General features: G+C 41.6%; 1 gene segment (V, D, J or C); it reads right to left on the bottom strand.

Annotated features, from left to right (window-relative positions):
* Nucleotides 1-1,009: 1,009 nt before the first annotated feature.
* Nucleotides 1,010-21,948, bottom strand: part of LOC109566143 (immunoglobulin kappa variable 2-29-like) — an 86,920-nt gene continuing 65,981 nt past the window's right edge. Inside the window, 2 exon segments of the V gene segment in view lie at nt 1,010-1,539; nt 6,004-6,038. Coding sequence covers nt 1,214-1,539; nt 6,004-6,038 — 361 coding nt within the window.

Here is a 21,948-nt window from a genome sequence, read left to right as displayed (position 1 = left end):
TCTAGCCATTCCATTCTTTTGAAAGATTTTCTGTTGGTAAATTAGATTCAACTGGATCAAAGACTATGTTATCATAAGAACCATCACCCTGCAAAGGGCTCTGAAGCCTGCTGAGAAGGGGAAATCAAAGAGGCAAGAGTCTCAATCCCAATGACATATATAACTAAGGAAAACTTATTGTATAGCCCAGGAAACTGTACTCTATACCCTGTGATGACCTGTATGGGAACAAAATCTAAAAAAGAGTGCATATGTGTATATAGACAACTAAGTCACTTTGCTGTACATCTGAAACTAACACAACATTGTAAATCAACTATATTTCAATAATAAAAAAAAAAAGAAGCAAGCCTCTCATACCATGGCCCAGGAGAGGGCTATGAATATAGATGGCTTGTGGGTTTCATGAAAGAGTAAGGTAGGGTAGGCTAGAATGGAGGCTGATGATTTTTATAAATGATGGTATGGTTTTTATCAACTCAATATTTAATTCCTTAGAAGATAAACTGGGGTCATTAGAAAAACAGTGTTTAAAAGCCTTTGATCAAGGAACTTCCCTGGTGCTCCAGTGGTTGAGAATCTTCCTGCCAAAGCAGGGGACTTGGGTTTCATCCTTGGTCTGGGAAGATTCCACATGCTGTGGCTGGGCAACTACTGAGCCCCTGTGCTGCAACTACTGAAGCTCACATGCTCTAGAACCCATGCTCTGCAACAAGAGAAATCACCTCAGTGGGAAGCCCGTTCACCGCAACTAGAGAGCAGCCCCTGCTCTTTGCAACTAGAGAAACTCCGTGCAGCAATGAAGACCCAGTGTGTGCGTGTGTGCTAAGTCCCTTCAGTTGAGTCCAGCTCTTTGTGTCCCTATGGACTATTGCTTGCCAGCCTCCACTGTCCATGGGATTCTCCAGGCAAGTACACTGGAGTGGGTAGACCCAGTGCAGCAGCCCCCCATCCCCCCCAAAATTTAAAAAACAAAACAAAAACCCTTAAATCAGAAAGGAGAGAGAAATCACAGGTGCAAAGATTTACTTTATTTATTCATTGTCCCCCCAACATTAGCACGATTAAAGCCAAAGAGGGGGAGGGGGATGAGGTGGGGAGATGGGTCAGAGGATTGCAATAGGGGTTGATCTGTGGACAAAGGGCCTGAGGAGGGGTGAGGGGCTGGGACCGAATCAGCACAGGTGACTGGGGAGCCTGTAGACCTCTTGCTCTAACACTCATTCTTACTGAAGCTCTTGACGAGGGTGGTAGTCAGGCTCTTGTGGCTGACCTCACACGTATAGGCGTCATGGCTTTGGTACTCTGAGCTGGGCAGTGTCAGGATGCTGCTGAGGCTGTAGGTGCTTTTCTTGCTGTCCTGGTCTGTGAAACTGTTTTGGAAGTTGCTGCTGCTCTGAGTAACCCCATCCACTTTCCACTTGACATTGATATCTTTGGGGTAGAAATCATTCACCAAGCACACGACAGAGACAGTTCCGGTCTTCAGCTGCTCATCAGATGGTTTGAAGAGGAAGACGGATGGCTCAGCATCAGACCCTGAGGAAGGAAGAACAGAGAAGGGTGTTTAAGTAACAGTGAAGTTCTCTACTGGGGTGCACTGTCTGGAGGTGACCTTGGAAATGCAATAGAAAGATGTGCAGAGAGCCACATGCTCTTTTTATAGTATCCAGGGGCCACCCAGGGAAGTCAAGAAGCAAACTCACAATTGCCATGATTTTGAGTTTTTCTGTAGCCCCCTACTCCTTAAGAAAGCTCTGAATTTTTTGTACTCTTTGCAGCCATTCTAAGGCTGCAAAATAATATGAATTTTAGAAAAAAATGAAGTGAAATATCCCATGAAGATACTCCTCTTTGGGTCAATCCTTGATAGCTTTAAACATTCTCTCCTGCATTAAAGTATTAAATAATTAGCATATTTGATACAAAAATTCTTGTAAGTCCTTATATCTTCCAGGGGATTGTCCCAACCTAGGGATCAAACCCAGGTCTCCCACATTGCAGGCAGATTCTTTACTGGCTGAGCTATCAGGGAAGCCCTATCAACTTTTTAATGGAATTTAAAAATTCATTAAAAGATTTTTTTAAAGCCCTAAATAATTTTAGAACTGTTTAAAATACTTAAATAGTTTGAGCAGTTTGAAAAGAGTTTTAAGTTTTCTGACCTTATCTTTCTTTCCTTCATCTGTGTTCCCTGCCTCCTACAAGGGAACCCAGCACAAGAGGCCAAGAAACAAAACCACTTCATCAGACCCTCTTGGAGTTTAGAAGTGAGAACAGATCTAACAAGATCACTTCCCCCTTGCCTCTCCTAGTCCTGTGCAGTGATGTCAGGCTGTCTTCTACTTCCTGGGCTTCCTTTGGGTGTGTTGGGGTCAGACCCACCCTTCATGGGTGAGCCCTAAACTCTGAGTCTGGGTCCGAGCATGTGTGTGTGGGTGTCAACCCCTTCACCATCTGTGATCAAGCCAGCAACTCTCCCACTCCTTGCAAAAGGCCTCAAAGGGAGACCCCCAGCCCTGGCCTTATGACTGTCACCATATGGGGCAAGTCTCAGGCAGACTCGTAGGGTCAACTGTAATTTCAGCCACCTGCCCAGGAGAAGCTGATGAGATGCACTTCTGAGCAGCTGTCAGATGGCCTGCTAGAAATCCCCTTGGTGGGCCTTTGAGTTCTTGAATGGGGGAGTGTGAATTAAATAACAAAGAATTCTTTGCTGGGAGAAGTCACAGATCAGTAAACAGATTTTATAAAGCTATAAACCTCCATGTTAACCAAGCAGTTCAACATCAGATACTGAATTTTTAATGTTTTGATATTTTCCTTTCTTTTACTCTTCGTATTATTTTTTTTTCAGAGAATTTTATAAAATAGCCTATGCAGTAAAATAAGTTGAATTCTAGAAAAAAAGGAGATGAAATATCCTATGAAGATACTCCTATTTGGGTCAATCCTTGATGGCTTTAAACATTCTATCCTGCATTAAAATATTAAACAATTATCATATTTGACATGGAAATTCTTGTAAGACCTCATATTAACTTTTTAATAGAGTTTAAAATTAATTGAAAGATTTTTAAAAGGCCCCAAATTATTTTAGAACAGTTTAAAATACTTACATAGTTTAAACAGTTTGAAAAGAGTTTTAAAATGTCCCTAAAATAGTCCTGTCAGGTTGTCCACAAACCAAAAATAATTTTTTTCAAGTATCACTTTTGAAATTAGCCAGAGTAAACAACAATGACAATAACGAATTTTAAAATGATTTTAAAGGGTAAAACACCCAGATTGAAAATTTTCTATCATGGAATGAGGGGGTTGGAAAATACTTTCCTGTTTTTTATAAAAAATTTATAAAAAAATGCCATTTATAAAAAAATGCCATTGAGTTTTTATCAATGGCATTTATATACATTTAGATATTTTGTATGCCTGAAATATAATCTTACTGAAGCCATTACATTTTTGAAAATTAAAAACACCACAAATTTATCTAATTTTTTTCAGCAATATAACTATAATGATATTTAGTTTGAACTTTTAACTCAGTAAGTTAACTGATCAAAACCTGAATGGCCAGATTGCTAGTCTTCAGTTAGATTTTTGCTGGTCTGAATTTTGCCCTAAGAGTTATATGTATAAAGAGAAAATTATATATATATATAAATATATAATGTTAACTTTTATATATATTTCATTTTGATTGAACATATATTACTAAATATATTTGATGAGAGGATATTGAAATAATTATAGATCACTGAAAAAAAAACTAAGTTCTTTATAGTCCCCTACTGGTAATTTTTATTAAGCAGATACAATAATATAAGTTTTATTTTTGTAATTGCTGTTAAAAATCAGGCTTCTCCCTATTTTCCCCATGTTAGCTCACGTCCATCACATTTCTGTTCTCTACTGTTAGCGACATGATTCGTATCACTGTGTCAGGAAAGCGGGCCATAACACAGCTGAATGGGCGATCACCGGGTTGGCCATGCCTTTTGAGGCCTTTAGCGGCCAGGTGCGTGGCCACTAGAGCCCAGGGGCCTGGCCGCCAACGTCCTTCAATCATGAAAGAAGACGCCCCGAAGTCTAAAGACAGCCGCGAGGTCTGCAGACCACGTTAGCGGCCACAGCCCCCACAGCGGTACAAAGACACCGCCAAGTAATAAGAAAAATCATACTCATTAAAATATTTCCTATCTTTTTAACGTCTGTGGGCATCTAAAAAGTGCAGTTATTTTATTTTCCTTCGCTTAAATTTCTTCAAAGCTGAGCTTTTGGGAGCAACCCTCTTGCCTTCATTTATAAGAGGAGATGTATTTATACATTTCCAGTACAGTCTAATACAGAAATTTGGCTTTTTTTTTAGAGTCATCTGTCAAGGTATAGAACCCCTATAGCATTTCTGAATATTGACAGTTTTTCATTCATTTTAGACTCTAAAAATAACACAGCTGCTGATTCTCAATCAAGCAGAAACTTTAACATAGACAAGTATATTTTTCTAATGTCTTACTGATTTTTTAGTGCATTCCATTAATTTTTATTGGTATAAAATAATTTATCAGACACATTTCTCTACTTTTCTGTTTTGTACATCTAGCAAAAATCAGTACAATATTTGGCAAATCTCAATGAAAATTAATTCACTTTGGCTCTTTAGAGCTGCAAAGATTCCTTGTTATGGAGATATTTGAAAAAATTTTAATATCCTATCCCAGGGACATTCTACAAATCTTAAGATGTAAAAAATTTAAGTCTCTGTTATGATTTTTAAAAGCTAAACATCTTTATCTTTGGAAAAGTGTCCTTTTTCATCGACACTTATTTTTTCCCCCTTTGAGTCATTTGGTTTAGATTAAATTAATCTTTTTTGTCTACAAATCCAGTTTTGGAGCTGAGTTTAACTTTTCAAACTGACAATAACTCTGAAATAGTCTCATTTACCCATCTCTACAAAACTCATACTTAAGCCTCTAAAAGTCCATACTGGCATTTAGACCCACATTTCAGAAGGTAATAGAGAAAAATTATTTACGTCTAATCTCCAGACGTGTCCCTTGGCCAAAGATGATCCACAGATTTAACTTACTTTCCTCTCAACAAAAAACACTTTTTGCTGCTAATCTCTTTCAATGGTCAGATACAGAGAAAATCTGGTCATTTAGGTGCCACATTAACTAACTAGCTTTTTGCTCTTTCTTGAGACAAACTGATTTCCAGCCCCCGACTCATCTGATTTTTCAGAAGAACCCCATTCTCTTCAAAACTGACCTCAACTCATATCCCAAGCATTAAACCCCCCAAATTTCACAGCTCTATAGGAAAAAGGAGTTGAAAAGTGCACTTACGATTGATTTCCACCTTGGTCCCGCCGCCGAACGTAATTCACAGCGAAGTCCCTGACATATCCCCCTTAACAAAAACCTCCTTCTGAAGCCAATCACAGGAAAGAGCCCAGTCCACAGAAAAATCCAGTCATTTCTCTGCCTTTCTCTCCACAAACCCTGCTCTCCTTACAAATTCAACGATGTGGCTGTTTGTTCAGCTTAAAAATTGACTATCTTCTGATTTTTTGTCTTTTACTTTTGGGGACACCAGGCATGGCTCATGTAACCAAAATATCACAAACCCGCACAACTGATACAACAGGACAGAAGTCTCCAGTACAAACAATTGAACAAAAGTTTACTCACATTTGATCTCCACTCTGGTCCTTGGCCCGAAAGTGAACCACAGTGATTCCCCCTAATTTCTGCTTGTACAAATACCTACCCTGAAGGGGCATCAAGCCCCCTTCCCCAATTACGTTAAAATTAATCTTAAATTTACCATCAGCTAGCCTCCTATGGAAGAATTTCCCTTCCCCTCCTCTGTACCTAACCTGGGAATGAAATTTGTTTTAGCCCTGACACTGAATTAATGAAAACAGGCAAAAAGGAACAAAAAGTAAACCAATTAGACAGAAACAGCAAAGGATTAGCTGAAAACAATACTTACTTTTGATCTCTACCTTGGTTCCTTGGCCGAAAGTATTTACACAACAGTTCCTCTTAACCTTGTTCCTATACAAAAACCCTTTCCCTTCCTGACCACTGAGCAAAGCTGTTTCAGAACAGACCCTTTGCTCCCCAATACATTTCTGAAACTATCACTCAGACAAGTTATTCTCACCCAGAGACTGGTTCTTCATAGAAAATGTGCAATCAGTTCTCCTGTTTGATTACGGATGGATTATAGCTTTGCCCTGGAGAATGGCAGAGTCTGGTTTCATAGAGTCAATGAATGTATGGATCATTTCAGAGACACAGGGATCATAAGACACAGACAACTCAGAAAGGAAAGTTTGGATTTTACTCACGTTTGACTTCCAGCTTGGTTCCTTGACCTAACGTCCATCACAATGATAGCTGTACGTTAGTTATCTCGCTGTATAAAAACCCTTCTCACTAAAGGGGAACAGAGCCTCGGGTCAAGCCGCTGAAGCTTAACTCCCATCTCAAGCAGGTGTGGAGGCCCTGGGGCTTTTCTGATAGAGAATGTTTGTCATTCTTAGGTGAATTCTAAAATCCTTAGATGATTTATTTATGTCGATGGCCTAAATAAATGGTCCCATACGTTAGCAATCTCCCACCTCTGGACTGCTACTTATTTACTGGAAAGCAGGTTGAATATAAATTAGAAAGAAAGATAAACTCATTTTATAAAACCCTGTACTTTTAGACAGTTGAAGCTTAGTTGATTTACAGTGTTGTGTTAGAGACATCAAAGTGATTCAGCTATATACACACACATATATATTCTTTTTAACATTCTTTTCCATTATACATTATTATAAGGTATTCCAGTAGTCATGTATGGATGTGAGAGTTGGACTATAAAGAAAACTGAGTGCTGAAGAACCAATGCTTTTGAACTGTGGTGTTGGAGAAGACTCTTGAGAATCCCTTTGACTGCAAGGAGATCAAACCAGTCCATCCTAAAAGAGATCAATCCTGAATGTTCATTGGAAGGACTGATGTTGAAGCTGAAACTCCAATACTTTGTCCATCTGATGCAAAGAGCTGACTCATTGGAAAAGACCCTGATGCTGGGAAAGATTGAGGGCAGGAGGAGAAGGGGACAACAGAGGATGAGATGGTTGGATGGCATCACCGACTCAATGGACATGAGTTTGAGAAAACTCTGGGAGTTGGTGATGGACAGGGAGGCCTGGTGTGCTGCAGTCCATGGAGTCGCAAAGAGCTGGACACGACTGAGAGACTAAACTGAACTGAACTGACTGAATGTATTTCCCTGTGCTATATACAGTAGGGCCTTGTTGTTTATCTCTTTAATATCATGTATCTGTTAATCCCAAACTCCTAATTTATCTCTCCCCCGTCTTTCCCCTGTGGTAACCATAAATTTGTTTTCTATGTCTATTTCTGTTTTGTAAATAATATCATTTTAAAAACTGTACTTCTTTATACCTTCTCCTGGGGTGAGGGGAGGGGCGGGGCTTGCACATGACAAACCTCATTCAATGTTATTATGAAACTTCTTAGCTTTTCTCAGTTAATAATACTGAAATAATGTTTTTTTCTATTTGAAACTCTCTTTTGCCACCATGTTGTTTTAAAAAAAGACTAAATGTATTAATATATCAAACCAAGGCCCATGTCTTACTTTGAAATATATTTTGGAGTGAAGCTGTAGATGGCCCATGAAACAAAAACAAAGATCAAAAGAGTAGAAAAGTAGACTTTTCTTGGTTAGTTGTCTGTTGTCATAGGACAGGTAGAGCTGGAGGGGTACCCACCATGCCACAATGAGCTGAACCAGGTGTATGCTGTCTTTGGAGCTGCTAGAGAATTGTGGCATGCCTTGATGTTTCCATAGTAACCCCATCAAGGGCCCCGAAGACCTCATTTTGCTGTGAGCCCATCTCTACTTATTCTGGTCCTGTTTCCCTTTTAACTTTCCATTCCCACTTCAGCATACTAAAGTCCTTACTGTTCTCCTGAGACCTCCAGCTTCTACAAAGCTCCCCCTCTTCTTGGAAACACTTTTGTTCACCTGCCTTACTTGTGAACAACTAATTGTCTTTCAAGACTCAATTTAAGAGAGACTTTCTGTTGGATTATCTCCCAGCAAACAACTCAATGTTGTAGAGTACAGAGGCAGGTCACTGAGCCTGTAACACCTAGTTGCTCTTATCTGCAGTTAGATTCTTTCTGCCCTACTGGATTGTAAGCTGTTTGATGTTTCATTGCCTTATATTTGGAAGGTCCAGTCTAGTATCTTCACTTGGTAAATGCTCAACAAACATTTGCAGAATGAATGAAAACAACAAAACAAGAGACAAAAACAAACCATAAATAGTTGAAAAATCAAGACTAGATCAGAGCCGATAAATTATAAAGGACCAAGGATTAATACTGACTATGGTAATAGTAAGTTTTACAAAAGAAATTGTAATAGTAATTCTGAAGTAGGTTCAATACTATATACAAGACTACACATGAAATGTGGTTTAAAAAGTAAAAAAAGAGAAGTTGTGTTAGGCATATACAGTGGAATATTACTCATCCATAAAAAGGAACGAAATTGGGTTATTTGGAGTGATGTGGATGAACCTAGAGTATGTAATACAGAGTGAAGTAAGTCAGAAAGAGAAAAATACCATATATTAGTGCATATATATGAAATGTAGAAAAACGGTACTGATAAACCTATTTGCAAGGAGGAATAGAGATGTAGACATAGAGAATGAACTTGTGGATGCAGCAGGGGAAGGAGAGGATGGGATGAATTGAGAGAGGAGCACTGACGTATATTGTGTGTAAAATAAATATTAAGAGCTAGTGGGAGACTGCTGTATAGCACCGGGAGCTCAGTTCAGTGCTTAAGGATGACCTAGAGGTGTGGGATGGTGGGGGGAAAGGGAGGCCCAAGAGGGAGTGAATATATGTATACTTGTAGCTGATTCACTTATAGCGTATAGTAACTAACACAATGTTGTAAAGCAGTTATCCTCCAATCAGAAAAAAAGGTAAAAGAAGAGAAAAGAACTGACATCTTCATCATAAACTAATTATGACAGAGCTTTGCAATGGAGCACAAAACAGCCACTAAGGGGATAAAGTAGGTTTCTGCATAGTCACGTAGAAGGTGATACAGAAGATATAGGCTGAATGGTATATATTGTATGATACTATGATCCCATTTTAATTGAATATGTATGGATATGAATAGAGGCTAATTGCAGAAGGAAATACAATCAACTGTGCTCAGTAATTGTCTCCTAAAATTGATTACAGTGGTGTGTTGTTGTGGAAGAAAGGGGAGCAATGTCTTCTCTTTCTACTGTACTATTGTAGATTATTTGGTTTTTAAAAATTATGGGAATATATTCCCATAGAAACACTAAGGCTGTACCAATTTTGATAGCTTGATATCATCAAGTAGAATTCTCCATAGTCATGAGCAATTGTAAATATAATTTTTAAATGATATATACATGTTTAATTTTTCTTTGTCATTCAAATACTGTTTTAATAATATTTAAATTAAGAGTGCAAAAAAGGTAGGAGTTTTCCTGTTCTGTATAGGAGATATTGTTTTACCAATGTAGGACATATGGGTGTGATGTGGGGGCTGAAAAATGTATATTCCTAAGTGAGTAAATAGGAGATTGAAAGTGAAGCATGTAAGTAAATGACTATTAAAAGCAGAATTTGCTGCTAATAAAAGATTCTTATTATAAGAACTGTTGTGCAAAAGCTAGTTTTTTTGACTACACACAGTAGGATCAATAGGAATGGTTGTGATGTTTGCTGTAACATCACATGGATCACTGAAAAGTGGCTGAGAACCTTAATGTGTATGTGGTTTATTATTTGAAGGCAAAGGATGTCTTAGAAGCATTTGTGAAGACCTACCATTCTACAGAGTGTCCAGGATGGGCCTTGATAAGATTGATTTACTAAGGAAAAATAGAGTCAATAAACTGGTCTGAGGGGTTCTTAGATTTATGCATGAGTGATGGAAACAGAAAATTTAGGGGAGCATTCCAAAAAACTCATCACTAAAGCTGCTTTCCATGTGGCTGCCAACAAAGTCAGATTCTTAGAATAAATTCTCAACTGCTCATGGTGTGTGTGTGTGCTCAGCTGCTCAGTCGTGTTTGACTCTTTGCAGCCCCATAGACTGTAGCCCACCAGGCTCTTCTGTCCTAGGGAGAGAAAGAAAACATGAAAGAGAGAAAGACAAAATACATGTAGATAAGTCATCCTGAAAACTGTTGAGAAGCTTTCTAATCAGTGTTCTCAGGTCTAGCATTTCAAGAAACACCTTTTTTTTTTTTTTTTAGTTTGACACAAGTAACCAGCCTATTTGAAAGGTCTGTCTCCCATCAGTACCATACAGAAAACCACCCAACATGTCAGAGACACAGTGACACAATTTTGCAGAGTTTGAGGACTGAGGGATTCCCTACCTGGCTCCTGAATGTTTGCATCTGATAATCCATCCAGAAGTCTGTGGTTCAAAATTTTTTCCAGCTCATCATTCACAATCGGAGAAGGCAATGGCACCCCACTCCAGTACTTTTGCCTGGAAAATCCCATGGACGGAGGAGCCTGGTAGGCTGTAGTCCATGGGGTCGCTAGAGTCGGACATGACTGACCAACTTCACTTTCCCTTTTCACTTTCATGCATTGGAGAAGGAAATGGCAACCCACTCCAGTGTTCTTGCTTGGAGAATCCCAGGGACGGGGGAGCCTGGTGGGCTGCCGTCTATGGGGTCGCACAGAGTCGGACACGACTGATGCAACTTAGCAGCAGCAGCCAGAGCAGCAGCATCATTCACAGTAAAGTCCAAAGTAGGTGTGGTTCTTTTGGCTTCAGCTTGATTCCTTCCTCCTTAAGATCATACTGTCTGTCCTTTGTACTTGACTTAAGCTGATAATTCAAAAAATGAGGAGGAAATTCTTGAGCTACATTCAGTGGTGATCAGAACCTGATCAATTGCTGTTCTCCAGGCTAGAGTGCCACAAATAGACATCTGACTTGAATCCCCAAGGGGCAAGGATGGCCTGCATTTGGCCAGAAGGAGGAAGACAGAGGTCACTTGAGACCTGGAGATCGCTGCTTCTTTGCTGCTTTGGGGCTGTGTCTATTTCCATCCATTTCTGAAGAAAGACATGCTGAGAGAAGCAGTCCTTTGCCCAACCATGTACAAGCACATAAGCTGTACTCCTGACCCGAAAGTCTGGTCCCGCTCTGGAAAATGTAGACGCTCATCTTGTTTCTGGGGCTTTCCAGGTGGCGCTAGCGGTAAAAGATCCGACTGTTGGTGCAGGAGATGCAAGAGACTCAGGTTCAGTCTCTGGGGCAGGAAGATCCCCTGAAAGAGGAAATGACAACCCATTCCAGTATTCTTGCTTGGGAAATTCAATGGACGAGGAGACTGGCAGGCTACAGCCCATATAGTTGCAAAGAGTCAGACACCACTGAGTGCCTGAACATGCACACAAACACACATATCTTGTTTCCACGAAGACATGAAGGCTGCAGGTGTTTTTTTTTTTTTTTCACTTTCTAGAGTGAAAGATAAAACAGTAGCAACATACCAGGGCTTATGAACCCTTGGAGAAGCTCTGACAATGAGATTTATATATTGAATGTTGTGGTTTCCAGTTGGTTTTACACTAGTGATGAATCTTTCAAGCTCTACCCTGGAGTTCCCTAGCCCCTTGTCTGTCTACTTGGCATGTAACCCTGTGTCCCCCTCACCCTGCTGCACAGAAACCCATTGCAGACAACTACTGTGATTGAGCCAGCTCTGCGTGCAGCCATGGAGTCCCTGAATTCAGGCTTGGTTCTGTCACGCGAGTGTATGTTCCTTGGTTCTTTGTCTCGTCACAACAAAGATTTGGAGCGACAGACATTAAAGCCCTCAGTGCGTCACAGCTCTCAGGTCTTGGACAAACCGTGTTATAGCTCTTAGGCAAATCAGTGTTACAGCTCTATTTTATTTAGAAGATAGCAGGAGAATCCATCCTCAAAGCGTGAGGGCATGCCAACCCAAAGACTCGAAGAGAAGAGTGTGGAGGAGAGTGCGGGGACAGAGAGAGAGAGTGAGCGAGGGAGAGAGAAAGAGCGCACGCATGTGGGAGAGAAAGAGAGCAAGAAAGTGCTTTGGCTCCTCCTTTTATATGTTTTTTCCTCCACCTGGGCCTGCCCTATGCAAATTGGGCTTAGCCAAGAGTGCTGTTTGTTCTACCTGAAGTCTTCACTCTGGTCCTCAGACCTTCCTTTGACCTTCCTTTGTTCTATTTTCGCGGGCTTTTCCCTTCCTTGTCTTTTAGCCACCGCCATTTTGGACTCCTTTTCCCTATTCTACTTACCTAACAGTTCCTCACATTTTTGCCTTTGTTGTCAAAATCTTCAAATCCTTCATGAACACTCTACCCTGCTTTCTGCTGACTCAGGACTGCTCAGTGAGAGGCCCCTCCCACCCCTCTGACCACTCCCCACTTCCTCCTCTTCCCAGTTTTGCTCATTTTGACTAAGAACCTGGGCTCTGGATCTTTTCTGTCCACTGACCTGCATTGCCTCCTTCCCTTGATATGTACGTCCTGATTCCATTTCAAAAGGATTTCAATCTCACTCTACTTTCCAATTCTGCCGCCCCACCCGCAATTCTGTTCAGCTCCAGGGGTCAGTTAAGCTGCTTACCACACAACCTAATATTTTGCTGCTGCTGTCTCTGCCCTGTTCTTTCTGTTGTGGGTTTCTTTGTTTCTTTTTTCTGATTATACCACAAAACTTGTGGATTTCAGTTCCTTGATCAAGGATTGACCCTGGGGCCCTTGGCAATGAGAATGTGGAGTCCTAACCACTGGACTGCCAGGGAATTTGCTTTGGGTTTATTTCTTTAAAAAATCATTTTTGCAATTAAGGTTTAAAAAATTTTTTGTATTTATTTATTTAAAATTTACTTATTTATTTGACTGTTCTGGGTCTTAGTCAAGGCACACAAAATCTTCTTCATTGCAGCCTACCAGATCTTTAGTTGCAGCATGAGGGATCTTTAGTTGTGGCATGTGGGATCTAGTTTCTTGACCAGGGATGGAACCCAGGTCCCCTGCATTGGGAGCATGGATTCTTAAGGGGAAATATTGTGATTGAATGTGTGAGTTTAATCCCTCTTCTTAAACTTGATTTTTCTTAAATTGGCTCCTTTGGTTTCTAAGTGGGGTTAAACTAGGCTTGTTCTTGGCTCTTACTCCCATGTTGCTGTTCAGTTGCTCAGTCATGTCCAACTCTTTGTGACCCCGTGCACTGCATGCCAGGCTTCCCTGTCCTTCACCATCTTCTGGAGCTTGTTCAAACTCATGTCCATTGGATCAGTGATGCCATCCAACCATCTCATCCTCTATCGTCCCCTTCTCCTCCTGCCCTCAATCTTTCCCAGCATCAAGGTCTTTTCAAATGAGTTAGTTCTTCACATCAGGTGGCCAAAGTATTGGAGCTTCAGCTTCAGCATGAGTCTTTCCAATGAATATTCAGGGTTGATTTCCTTTAGGATTGACTGGTTTGATCTCCTTGGGACTCTCAAGAGTCTTCTCCAAATCACAGTTCAAAAGTATCAATTCTTCAGTGCTCAGCCTTCTATATGGTCCAATCTCATATCCATACATGACTACTGGAAAAACCATAGCTTTGCTAGACGGACCTTTGTCAGCAAATTAATGTCTCTGTTTTATAATATGCTGTCTAGATCTGTCATAGCTTTTCTTCCAAGGAGCATCTTTTAATTTCATGGCTTCAGTCATCATCTGCAGTGATTTTAGGGCCCAAGAAATGAAGTCTGTCACTGTTTCCATTGTTTCCCCATCTATTTGCCATGAAGTGATGGGACCAGATGTAGGGTTGTCCAGTGAGGGGACTTCCCTAATATTTGGAAACCCAAAGAGAAGTCTTCAATATTATCCATGGGTTATATATGCGCATGCATGCTCAGTGGTGTCCGACTCTTTGAGACCCCATGGACTGTAGCTCACCAGGCTCCTCTGCCCATGGAATTTTGTGGGCAAGAATACTGGAGTGGGTTGCCATTTCCTTCTCCAGGCGATCTTCCCAACGCATGGATCAAACTCACGTCTCTTGCAGCTCCTGCACTGGCAGGTCGGTTCCTCACCACTGAGCCTTTCTGCAGGATAATATATGGACAGAGTGAGAACCATAGGATCACCTAGTGAGGTGCTCCAGGCAGGTAGGAGCATCAACATCCTTCCCCCTAGGTTTCCTACCCAAGTCTGAGGACCACACGGTTAGGCAGTCTGTATCTCCAATAGCAGAGGTGCTCTGGCTTTGGGGAAACCATGTGGGAATTTTCCATTTCTGGCATCCACTTCCTTTATTAGCATATCCCCAAGCATGTGAATATTGTACTTTAGACCCTAATTTTTTGCTTTAAAGTTCTGTTTGAACTATCTAGAGTGACTTCTTTTTGCTGCATGAACCCTTGTGTGTGTGCGTGCGTGCCTGCTCAGCAGCTCAGTCGTGTCTTACTCTTCTGTGACCCCATGTAGCCTGCCAGGCTCCTCAGTCCACGGGATTCTCCAGGCGAGAATACTGGAGTGGGTAGCCATTTCCTCCTCCAGGGGATCTTCCCAACCCAGGGATCAAACCCACATCTCCTTCATTGGCAGGAGGATTCTTTACTGCTGAGCCACGTGGGAAGCCCAAATCAGGCTCCTCAGGGCAAATCATCTCTGTTTATGTTAAATCAGGAGTGACTTGGCCATGTCTGTGCTGCTGGTGCTGTGGAGGAAGAAAGAGGGTTAGGGTGTACTGAGGAGACTCCTGCCCCTTCTGCCAAAACCTTCCAGTGACTTTCAAAGTGGGGGTGCATCCGAGAGTATTTGTGCATTGTTTCCAATAGATGGAGGAACTAGGAGGAGTAGCTGGGGCGGCCCAGCTTCACCCATCTGCTTCCTTGGGTGGTCTGTGTTCGTGTGTGTGACACTGTGGGAGGTAAACCGTGATCCTGCTGACAGTAGTAAGTTGCAATATCATCAGCCTTCAGACTGCTGATGGTGAGGGTGAAATCTGCCCCAAATCCACTGCCACTGAACTGGGAAGGGAACCAGGAAGGCGACCTGGGTACTGCATAGATGAGGAGCTTAGGAGCTTTCCCTGGTTTCTGTTGATACCAGGCTAATTTAGTGTCAATGCTCTGACTGGCCTGGCAAGTGATGGAGACTCTGTCTCCTAGAGATGCAGACAAAGAGGATGGAGACTGGGTTACCTGGATGTCACACCTGGCACCCGAGATTGGAAACATAAAAACATATATCCACAGGATTAACCAAGTTATAAGAGGACTTCCCTGAAGGGCCAGGTAGTACTGACCACACTGGGCTGCACAAATCCCCAGTGTTCTCCCTCCTTTCCTGGGAGCCAGAGCAGCAGGAGACCAAGGAGCTGCCCAGGGGCCCTCATGTTCACTGTGCATTCTAACCGGGAAGGACTCCTGCCCAGGCTGTGATCAGACTATAAGGAAGTGTCTGGGGTAGTGGGCTGAGCTCTGGGGACATGCAAATCAGCAGGGGAAGGGCAGGGCTGGTCGAGGCTGCAGGGCTGGTTGAGCTCAGTAACCGCACAGAAGCAATGAGTTCCCAGCATCCCACGTTAGACCAGAGCAACACAAATTAGCCTGCAGAGAACATGTTTCTTCATGCAGGCCATAGGACACAATCAGCCTACCATGCTATGATTAGAATGTTTGATTTTGCTCCCTTTGGAGTTGAAAACTTGCTTTTCTTGCTATCTCTCCAACTAAGGCAGAGTCTTTCAGGTATGGCACACACCGAAAACTTCAAAAATTTTATAACTTTCTTCAAATGAGAACCTATGTACATGATGGAGGCCAGTGGGGCCTTCTCTTTGATCCTCTGATGCTCTTAGTAAGATAAATTATTAGCAGTACCAGCAAGAAATGCTATGAAGTAGAAGAGCAATAAAAATGCACACAGTCATGATTTGTAAACAAAGCACTAGACATTGGGTATCTGTCATCACTAACCTTTCATCTCCAGCTAAGCATTTATGTATAGTCTGTCCCATTATCTCCATCAAGACCAGCCAAGATAAGAAATTTTCTATCTGCACATCTGAGAAATATCAGCCATCTTCCTAATTCTGTGTGCTCTTACTTTGACTGTGTGGATCACAACAAACTGTGGAAAATTCTTAAAGAGATGGGAATACAAGACCACCTTTACCTGCATCCTGAGAAATTTGTATGCAGGTCAATAAGCAACAGTTAGAACCAGACATGGATCAACAGACTGGTTCCATACTGGGAAAGGAGTATGTCAAGACAGTATATTACTTCTATGCAGAGTACATCATGTGAAATGCCAGGCTGGATGAAGCACAAGCTGGAATCAAGTTTGCCAGGAGAAATATCAATAACCTCAGATATGCAGATGACACCACCCTTATGGCAGAAAGTGAAGAGGAACTAAAAAGCCTCTTGATGAAAGTGAAAGAGGAGAGTGAAAAAGTTGGCTTAAAACTCAACATTCAAAAAACGAAGATCATGGCATCTAGATGGGGAAACAGATGGGGAAATAGATGGGGAAACAATGGAAACAGTGACAGACTTTATTTTCTTGGGCTCCAAAATCACTGCAGATCATGGCTGCAGTCATGAAATTAAAAAACACTTGCTCCTTGGAAGAAAGCTATGACCAATCTAGACAGCATATTAAAAAGCAGAGATATTACTTTGCTGACAAAGGTCCACCTAGTCAAAGCTATGGTTTTTCCAGTAGTCATGTATGGATGTGAGAGTTGGACTATAAAGAAAGCTGAGCACTGAAGAATTGATACTTTTGAACTGTGGTGTTGGAGAAGACTCTTGAGAGTCCCTTGGACTGCAAGAAGATCAAGCCAGTCAATCCTAAAGGAAATCAGTCCTGAATATTTATTAGAAGGACTGATGCTAAAGCTGAAATGCCATTCCTTTGGCTACCTGATGTAAAGAACTGACTCATTTGAAAAGACCCTGATGCTGGGAAAGATTGAACAAAGGAGGAGAAGGGGATGACAGAGGATGAGATGGTTGGATGGCATCACCGACTCGATGGACATGAGTTTGAGCAAGGTCCGGGGGTTGACCTATGGACAGGAAAGCCTGGTGTACTGCAGTCCATGAGGTCACAAAGCAATGGACATGACTGAGCGACTGAACAGATTACACATATTTATGCTAGATGTTCCCTGAATTCTACATATTATTCCTCATGCTTTCTCTCCTGTCTTTCCCCAAGGTCTTCTTATTTAGAAGCTGAGGTCTTCCCTAGACCAAATGCCCATTTATACCCTTGCACCTATTAATACTATGTTCCTTAAACTTCATATTGCACCATCCTATCACAAAATCTTTTCAAGATCCTAAGAGAGTCTTGGATTTAAGACATTAGAACCCAAGTGTGATGAGGAAGCAGTCACATAGGAAGATGAAGGTGGAAGACCCGTGTGGAATATGGAGTCCATAATATGATAGGGCATCTTAGAATCTTGCCTGGGAAACTCCATGGACAGAGGAGCCTGGTGGGCTACAGTCCATGAGGTTGCGAAGAGTTGGACACGACTGAGAGACTGAGCACATAAATTAGTTTTTAGGCTTTCTTCAGTTGGCTTGAAAAAGTACAGCTGATAGCAAGAAAATTTTACATTTAGGAATTTTTGCTGAATGGTATTGAGGAATCACAGTTTTAATTTGGTTGCCAAGCCTCTCATAGACCATACATTTCCTGGAGTAGTCATATGATATTTTTGTCTCCTTTTCATAGTGCATTATTTGTCTTCACAGCTCACTGCATATGTACTTTTGATGCCATGCTCTGATGCTTTGCCTAGGCTCCTGGAGCTCTAGGCAGGATGCTCAGGGCTCTATTAAAGGGGTTTCCTGAAGATGGGGCCTGAGTGCGTCAGAAGAGTGAGAAGCAGCAAGATAATGCCACAGCCATAACTCCTTATCTTTCTGGCCTTCTGGGTCTCGGGTGAGAGATTTAGGGAAGAAGTATCTTTATAAAATTAAAAGATGATTTTACCATGCAAAATGAGTAAATCATTTTACTTAAATGGTGTAATTAGTTATGATAAGGAGCAAACCCTACATTTTATATATATATGCTTTAATATATGAATGATGCAATGTATAATCGCCATTCCATCATGATTGCAGGTGTCTCTGGGGACGTCATGATGACCCAGTCTCGAAGTTCCTTGGCTGTGTCTGCAGGAGAGGAAGGTCATCATCATCTACAGGTCCAGCCAGAATCTTCTATACTTCAACCAGAAAACCTAGTTTGCCTGGTACCAGCAGAAACTGTGGGCTTCCCCAGTGGCACAGTGGTAAAGAATACGCCTGCCATGTAAGAGCTTCAGGAGATGTGGGTTTGATCTCTGGGTCAGGAAGGTCTCCTGGAGCCAGATTAACAGGCTTTTTTTTTTTTCCCCATCTTCTTCCTTTACAACCACTAGTACCTTGAGTAACTTAAGCTCTAAGTACTTCTAAGTAGCTCTAAGCACTAATGATTGTTCATCATTAGGGGGGTTATTATGAGATAATTGCTATAGGTGAATAAGCCCTTGCTACAACATTCAACACTTAGTAAATCTCTAAGACTTCATTGATCACTGAGGAAGGCTTTCTTATCTCTCCTTGCTATTCTTTGGAACTCTGTATTCAAATAGGTATATCTTTCCCTTTCTCCTTTGTATTTTGCTTCTCTTCTTTTCACAGCTATTTGTAAGGCCTCATCAGACAAACTTTTTGCTTTTTTTCTCTTGGAGATGGTGTTGATCCCTGCCTCCTGTACAGTGTCATAAACCTCCATCCATAGTTCTTCAAGCACTCTGTCTATCAGATCTAATTCCTTGAATCTACTTGTCACTTCCATTGTATAATTGTAAGGGATTTGATTTAGGTCATACCTGAATGGTCTCTGGATGCTTTTGAACTGTGGTGTTGGAGAAGACTCTTGAGAGTCCCTTGGACTGCAAGGAGATCCAACAAGTCCATCCTAAAGGAGATCAGTCCTGGGTGTTCATTGGAAGGACTGATGCTAAAGCTGAAACTCCAATACTTTGGCCACCCCATGCGAAGAGTTTACTCATTGGAAAAGACCCTGATGCTGGGAGGGATTGCGGGGAGGAGGAGAAGGGGACAACAGAGGATGAGATGGCTGGATGGTATCACTGACTCAATGGACATGAGTTTGAGTGAACTCTGGGAGTTGGTGATGGACAGAGAGGTCTGGTGTGCTGCACTTCATGGGGTCGCAAAGAGTCAGACACGACTGAGTGACTGAACTGAACTGACTGAATGGTCTAGTGATTTTCCCTACTTTCTTCAATTTAAGTCTGAATTTGGCAATAAGGAGTTCATGATCTGAGCCACAGTCAGCTCCCAGTCTTGTTTTTGCTGACTGTATAAGGTTCTCCAGAAAATGGCAACTCACTCCAGTGTTCTTGCCTGGAGAATCCCAGGGATCGGGGAGCCTGGTGGGCTGCCGTCTATGGGGTCGCACAGAGTTGGACACGACTGAAGCGACTTAGCAGCAGCAGCAGAAGCATAGAGGTTCTCCATCTTTGGCTGCAAGGAATACAACTGATCTGATTTTGATATTGACCATTCTGTGATGTCCATGTGTAGAGTTTTCTCTTGTGTTGTTGGAAGAGGGTGTTTGCTATGACCAGTGCATTCTCTTGGCAAAACTCTATTACCCTGCTTCATTCTGTACTCTAAGGCCAAATTTGCCTGCTATTTCAGGTATTTCTTGACTTCCTACTTTTGCATTCCTGTCCCCTATAATGAAAAGAACATCTTTTGTGGTTGTTAGTTTTAGAAGGTTTTGTAGGTCTTTATAGAACCGTTCAACTTCAGCTTCTTCAGCATTACTGGTCGGGGCATAGACTTGCATTACTGTGATACTGAATGGTTTGCCTTGGAAATGAACAGAGATCATTCTGTTGTTTTTGAGATTGCATCCAAGTACTGCATTTCGGACTCTTGCTGACCGTCATGGGTACGCCATTTCTTCTAAGGGATTCTTGCCCACAGTAGTAGATATAATGGTCATCTGAATTAAATTCACCCATTCCAGTCCATTTTAGCTCGCTGATTCCTAAAATGTTGACGTTCACTCTTGCCATCTCTTGTTTGACCACTTCCAATTTGCCTTGATTCATGGACATAACATTCCAGGTTCCTATGCAATATTGCTCTTTACAGCATTGGACTTTACTTCCACCACCAGTTATATCCACAACTGGGTATTGTTTTTGCTTTGGTTCGTCTCATCAGTCTTTCTGGAGTTATTTCTCCACTGATCTCCAGCAGCATATTGGGTGCCTACCAACCTGGGGAGTTCATCTTTCCGTGTCCTATCTTTTTGCCTTTTCATACTGTTCATGGGGTTCTCAAGGCAAGAATACTGAAGTGGTTTGCCATTCCCTTCTACAGTGGACCATGTTTTGTCAGAACTCACCACCATGACCTGTCTGTCTTGGGTGGCCCTACACGGCATGGCTCATAGTTTCATTGAGTTCCAAGGCTGTGGTCCATGTGATCAGATTAGTTAGTTTTCTGTGATTGTGATTTTCAGTCTGTCTGCCCTCTGTTGGAGAAAGATAAGAGGCTTATGGGAGCTTCCTGATGGAGAAAAGGAAAGATACACCCATTTGAATGCAGAGTTCCTAAGAATAGCAAGGAGAGATAAGAAACACTTTCTCAGTGATCAAAGCAAAGAAACAGAGAAAAACAATAGAATGGAAAAGACTAGAGATCTCTTCAAGAAAATTAGAGATACCAAGGGAACATTTCATGCAAAGATAGGCTCAATAAAGGACAGAAATGGTATGGACCTAACAGAAGCAGAAGATATTAAGAAGAGGTGGCAAGAATACAAAGAAGAAATATACAAAAGAGATCTTCATGACCCAAATAATCATGATGGTATGATCACTCACCTAGAGCCAGACATCCTGGAATGCAAAGCCAAGTGGGCCTTAGGAAGCATCACTCTGAACAAAGCTAGTGGCAGTGATGGAATTCCAGTTGAGCTATTTCAAATCCTAAAAGATGATGCTGTGAAAGTGCTGCACTAAATATGCCAACAAATTTGGAAAACTCAGCAGTGGTCACAAGACTGGAAAAGGTCAGTTTTCATTCCAGTCCCAAAGAAAGGCAATGCCAAAGAATGCTCAAACTACTGCACAAATGTACTCATCTCACATGCTAGCAAAGTAATGCTCAAAATTCTCCAAGCAGGCTTCAACAGTACGTGAACCATGAACTTCCAGAAGTTCAAGCTGGATTTACAAAAGGCAAAGGAACCAGAGGTCAATTGCCAAAATTCGTTGGATCATCAAAAAAATAAGAGAGTTCTAGAAAATCTTTTATTTCTGCTTTATTGACTATGCCCAAGCCTTTGACTGTGTGGATCACCACAAACTGTGGAAAATTCAAGAGATGGGAATAACAGACCATCTGAACTGCCTCTTGAGAAATCTGTATGCAGGTCTGGAGGCAACAGTTAGAACTAGACATGTAACAACAGACTGGTTCCAAATAGGGAAAGAAGTATGTTAAGGCTGTATATTGTCACCCTGCTTATTTAACTTATATGCAGAGTGCATCATGAGAAATGCCAGGCTGGATGAAGCACAAGCTGGAATCAAGATTGCTGGGAGAAATATCAATAACCTCAGACATGCAGATGACACCATCCTTATGGCAGAAAGCAAAGAAGAACTAAAGAGCCTCTTGATGAAAGTGAAAGAGGAGAGTGAAAAAGTTGGCTTAAAACTCAACATTCAAAAAATGAAGATCATGGCATCTAGATGGGGAAATAGATGGGGAAACAGTGGAAACAG

The sequence above is a fragment of the Bos indicus genome, chromosome 11 (genome assembly GCF_029378745.1).
Source record: "Bos indicus isolate NIAB-ARS_2022 breed Sahiwal x Tharparkar chromosome 11, NIAB-ARS_B.indTharparkar_mat_pri_1.0, whole genome shotgun sequence".
NCBI lineage: Eukaryota > Metazoa > Chordata > Mammalia > Artiodactyla > Bovidae > Bos > Bos indicus.
Note: the sequence above shows the minus strand (reverse complement) of the source record. Positions and strands in the feature narration are given on the sequence as shown.